The 6,000-nt window shown below is 32.6% G+C and overlaps 1 protein-coding gene across 1 annotated transcript in view; it reads left to right on the forward strand.

Annotated features, from left to right (window-relative positions):
- Positions 1 to 4,560, forward strand: part of LOC123540008 (sal-like protein 3) — a 174,252-nt gene extending 169,692 nt beyond the window's left edge. Inside the window, exon 5 of the mRNA XM_053526637.1 lies at positions 3,883 to 4,560. Within this exon, the coding sequence (XP_053382612.1) occupies positions 3,883 to 4,067 (185 nt within the window). The 3' untranslated portion in view covers positions 4,068 to 4,560. The remainder of the gene's footprint in view (positions 1 to 3,882) is intronic.
- Positions 4,561 to 6,000: the final 1,440 nt, after the last annotated feature.

The following is a 6,000-nucleotide window of genomic DNA, read 5'->3' on the forward strand; positions in this document are numbered from 1 at the left end:
GTGTAACATTATAGATCCATTTTGATTTGTAAAAAAACCTTATAGTTTTAGTCTGTAATCGTAAATCAAAGTAAAAGTTAATATGATTTATAAAAGATATTCAAGTTATCAGAGTAATTTCCAGATTTATTATTAGCGCAGACACACATCTTGCGCGGATAAAAAATGTAATATTTCGTTCTCGTTATGACAGAAATCACTCTTTTTCTATTCATTTTTCTACAGTATTCATTTGAAAGTTACATAAATAGTATGTTTTATGAATGGAATATGTTTGAAATACAGTGTAATTTCAAACTTTGCTATTAGCGCAGGACCGACCTCCCACGTAAGTTACAGGTGTAACATTATAGATCCATTTAGATTTGTAAAAAAACTCTATAGTTTTAGTCTGTAATCAAAGGCCTACTCTTTATTCAATCGATTTTGTACTATAAAATAATAATAATAATAATAATAATAATAATAATATAGATAAGATCTGTAAGAATTTTCTTTTAATTCTGTGACTTTTTTTATTTCATCTTTTATCTTAGACATGTTGAGAGATATGCTCCCGTTGGTAGAAAGAATATTATTGGGAAATTTCAAGATATTTCAATATAATAAAAACGATATTTTGCTAAGTGAGTAAGTAAGTAAGTAAGTAAGTAAGTAAGTAAGTAAATTGTTTATTATAGTGACTTGTGTATACATAAATTCTGAATACATAATACAAATACATCAAAAGACACCCGGCCCATCGGACCTATAAGTCACCTTATTACTACATTTAACATAAGTTGTGAACAATACCAAGAGTGAAACATGAATGAGATCGAGTATACATCTCTATATGTAAATTGAACACTGATAAAAATGGATAAAAACATATTACAGAATATTGTGTTTTAATAATTGCAAAGTATCTTATATTTACTTATCATAAAGTAAGCTTCTTCTTAACATATATGCTCTAACTAGAAACTTTATAACTTTATTCTGATAATTTTTCATAAGGAAAACTAGTTTTTCACTGTCTGTCATGTTGATATATACATCATTCGAAATAATGTCATTAAATATCACTGATCTTGTAAGTGTGTGCTCGGGTGAAGTAGAAAATTATAAAAATAGCATAAAACATACCAGTAAAAGAAATTGTTCTATGTTTCTTATAAATTTCAGATACACCGTACTTCAGAACAATTTTGTTACAGTTTCTAGATTTTCACTTCGTCGTAGACCTATTTTCCACAAGATATTCATTTGCTTCAAGAAAACGCAAAGAAAAAGCTAGGGGTGTTGAACAGTATGCAGTGAAATGCAAGTCAGTTGAAGTCAGGTACCCTCATATTGCTGCATTTCAGAAAGTGGTCCGCAGAATAAACACCCTTCTTTCGCTTTCTAGTAAAGAATTTGAAAACATGCGAATTCATTTATTTATTTACATTTAGGTCATAGCATAAAAGAACACATTACAATACGTATAAATATCACAGACAAGACTTCATAAAACATATTTTATAAAAAAAATCACAATTCTGTTACATTAAATAGCACAGTATCATAATTTGCATACTTTTAATATGATAATACCAAATGTCATTGCTAAAAAATAAACTGTGTTATTAAAATGCTAGGGACCTATGGATAACCTATTAAGTTAAAAGCTTTTTTCCAATGGGATCCATTTAACACAAAAAATATTAGGACAAGATTAATGGGGGTCAAGACTTAGGTGGAAAACGGAATTATTAAAAGTGTGCTTAAAATAGTATCACAGACATATGTATTCCAACAGAGATCAATGGTATACAAAATCACTGTTACATTCTGTTACTAGATTTTTTATTATATTCTCTTTAACTCTAGATTTGTACCTCTTAAAACTTTCAATTGATTTAATGTTACTAGGTGAAGAGTTCCAATCCTTTATACCGCTGTAATAAAAAGTCTGTTTACTTATACAGTTGACCCTAGGAACAGTAAAATTACATTCACTAGATCTAGTATTATGTTGTATACTGTCACACTTTCGTACAAAATTATCATTTAAATAAGGTGGACATTTGTTATGAAAAATTTTATACATGTGATTCAGTCTTAGTTGTGTAACTCTATTTTTAACATTCAGCATGTTCAATTCAGCAAAGTCTTCGCTTGTAATAGACTCTCTAGGAGAGTAACTTTTAATAAATCTAATAACCTTGTTTTGCATAATCTGTAGTTTGTTTTTTAAACCTTTGTTTAGGCCTTCATACCAGGATGAACACGAGTAGTCAAAGTGGCACTGTATTAACGCCGAGCATAAAATCTTTCTTAAATATTAGCATGAATATTTGCATGAAAAGTGTCTTATTTTATGAAAATTTCACTCTTGGTTATATTGCAGTAATTCGGTCAAAAATATGCTTCCGTGGTGTAGAAAGAAATCCCTAATAAATAGATCCTAATTTTTCCAAGAGCCAAATGGGCATTATTTCACTCGTGGAATGAATTTCACATAAAATAGGACACTTTTATGCTAATATTCGCATGTTTTCGAGTTGTTTACTTGAAAACGAAAGTAGGGTGTTTATTCTGCGGACCACTTTCTGAAATGCGGCAATATGAGGGTACCTGACTTCAGTTGACTTGCATTTCACTGCATACTATTCAACACCCCTTTTTCTTTTCGTTTTCTTGAAGCAAATGTATGGATATCTTGTAGAAAATAGGTCTATGGCGGAGTGAAAATCTAGAAACTGTAACAAAATTGTTCTGAAGTAGCTGATTTTTATATGAAACAAAGAACAATTTCTTTTATTGGTATATAGCCTATAAGTGGCAAATCAGGTATTTTTCTCAAAGTACCAGTAGGCAGAGCGGAATTTCCTAATTCTATTTCTATTCACATATAACGACATTTGGGCACAAAACAGAGACTTATTTTTGGATTTTTTCATTTGTGACCAAATTTTCGCACATGGGGTGGTAATTTCGCTAAATCTGGTGCAGATCAAATCCCGTATTTGTATGATTTAGACATGAAATCACGATGGATTGGTTAAATCCGTGGCAGTTTAGATAAAATAGTGATTATTTTACCTTCTGTGCATCAAAACATTTGCTGAACTAATGTAAAACACCCGAAAAATGCGAAAACTTGCACATGAGGTGACTTTTTGGCCAAAAATCGGACATGGGGTAGCCTTAGAAAAACGCGAACTTCTCGACTTTAACTTACGACTTGTAAATGGAACTGCACAGTTAATGTTAACTTTTGAAGTCCTGAAGAACGTGATGGTTGTTTAAAATGGAGAGAGTCATGCTTTATCCGGGAAACATGCAGTTTATAACATAATGCAACTGTCCTGTGACTTCTCATTAAGTTTGCTCCATACTGTGTCTTGGGTATGCGGGCTATATTGCGATACATGTCTAAATGTACATAAAGAATATACTCGTTATTGGCGGAAAACCTTAACAAGTGTGTTTTATGGAGAGTGGAAGGACAGTGTGGTGTTAGCAGATAAGCATAGTGCAACAACTGTCATTTGGAACTATGGGTTTTTGAGGGGCTGTACAATAAATATGTGAAAAAAATCATTTGCACGCATAAAAAAGCAACCAAGGAACATAATAGCATACTCAGTTTGACCGAGCCTGTTCATGGGAGGTAATGAACTGTTCAACTGCCCTCATGCCACCAAACACTTGTTAATGCAATCCTGTTTTAGTAATTTTGAATGTTCTGCATGACTTTGAAGGAGCAAACACTGACATTCCAATATCAAAATATTGGGATATAATATAAGCAACCAGAAATATTGTCATGAAAACATATTAAACATTTTTATTTTTAAACTGTATTAATACTTACGAAACTACAACCTATATTTTTTATTTCATATCTTTCAGCACGGCTACCAAGCGGAGGATTTCAGTGTGTAACGTGTGGCATGAAGTTCAGGTTCAAATCAATACTGGTACAGCATCTTCGAGTTCATACTGGTGAAAGACCCTTCAAATGTGAGCAGTGTGGACGTGGGTTTACACAGAAAAGTGCTCTGAAAGGCCACATGATTACTCATTTCAAAATGTAATTACTGACCATCTTGGAAAGGATAAAGTGGATTTACTCAGACCAGTGCAAAAAAACGGTGACATGATCCCTTCTCCAAATCATGGTCTTTGATATAGTATAATTGTGTACAGTTTAGTGTATAGCTAGCGCTGTTTACCGAAGACAAAGTGTCATCAACAGTTTTATTGTTAACAATTCTAAAAATTTTAATTGAACTAAGTCAGAATGTATTCTTTACGGCCTTGAAATTAGGTTATGAAGGGTCAAAAACGAGGTCACAATGTCAAAAATTAATGCTCTGGATGTCGTGTCCTACCCGATCTTCTTAAAATTGACAACATTTATATCTATAAATCTTGGTCAAGTTCAAAAATGGATTATCTGAGGTCAAAACTAGGACACTAGGTCAATAAGAAAAACCTTATTAACATCCTAGGGGCTACATCTACTTAAATGAGAGTACGCATGCATTTAATGTACACTATTAAACCTATGTTAAACCTAACCCTAACCTCTTGTCAGTATATTCTACACTCAATACGTGCGTACATCCAGTAGGGAAGATTTAATGTCGGCATACTTAATCTTTATAAAACTTTGTCATGTTTTCTGCTCTAAAGGATACATGTTTCATATGAAACTAGTATAGCTAATTTAAAAATTTAAAGTCACAGGGTCAGATCATAGAAACACCTTGTTGAGTCTCTCGAGGCCGCATTTTTACCTGATCTTCAGAAAACTTTGTCAGAATAGTTGTCTTTATAAAATCTAGAATAGGGGAGACCGGGGCACCTTGGGACAAAAATTATATTTTTTCAATTTTCTAAAGTATCTTGAATTAACTTTTTTTAATCGTCATACTATTTTAAAGTACAATCCTTCATGTACATGAGGGGTAGTCAATGGTCATGTTTTGTGTTATCGTCTCTGAGATATGCATCGTAGAAGACTAGCACTAAAATGTCCCATTGTACCCCGAAACCGGGGCACCACGGGACACATCCTGGCAACCATGGGCCACTGACAGAAATAAAGAAATCTATAAACTCTGTTTCATCTGAACTGCATTGATAACATTTGCTTTAACATCCAACATCAAGAAAAAGGCTAATCAGATGCCTTTTAATTACAATGACAGGGCTACATTTAACTTGAAACAACCTTATCTTATTATTAACTGTTCAAAAAGTGTAAAATGACACACTCAATTCAAATATAAACACATCTATGATGATTACTTCATCTTGAACTACAATGGCAATTCTAAAAGATCATCATCAAGACGCAGACAGATCAAATGCATTTACTTACAATGACATACCTACCTTTAACCTGAAACAGGATTTATGTCTTAGGTATAAAACAATACAACAGTATATATAATTATGTTTATTAACTTCTCAAATTAAAGTATAAACTGACTTCTAATAACTGATTTATCCAGTAATGGCATGTCAACAATATAAAAATATGCCTTTACTCAGAAATAGTGAGTTAGGTCGAGGTCAATTTACCTCAGCTACTTTTCAGCTTTTGCAGTGCCTGCTTTATTGCTTGGCTGAGGCAATTTCATTACAATGTCATCATATTCCATCTCATCAGTTTCCTTGTTGTTTGGTATAATGAACACTGCTTGAAGCCATATTTTTCATGGGTTGACATTTCAAGAAAACAAGAAAACTCAATCAAGTTTTCTACATTTGTATGCATTAAATTAACCAGTGTAATAGCTTGTGGGTTTCTTCCAGCTGTATTTAACACTGTCCCATGGTGCCCAATTGCATGTGTCCCATCGTGCCCAAACCCCACCACCCTTAAATTTTCAAAAAAATATGAAGGTCATCTGATTCACTGGGATTAAACATTTTGTGAAATTGTCAATCAATGTATGCTTTATAGATAGTGATTTAGAAATAGTTTCAAAGAGTTCACTGCAGAACTTTACCGGAAAT

Source organism: Mercenaria mercenaria, chromosome 16, assembly GCF_021730395.1.
Source record: "Mercenaria mercenaria strain notata chromosome 16, MADL_Memer_1, whole genome shotgun sequence".
NCBI lineage: Eukaryota > Metazoa > Mollusca > Bivalvia > Venerida > Veneridae > Mercenaria > Mercenaria mercenaria.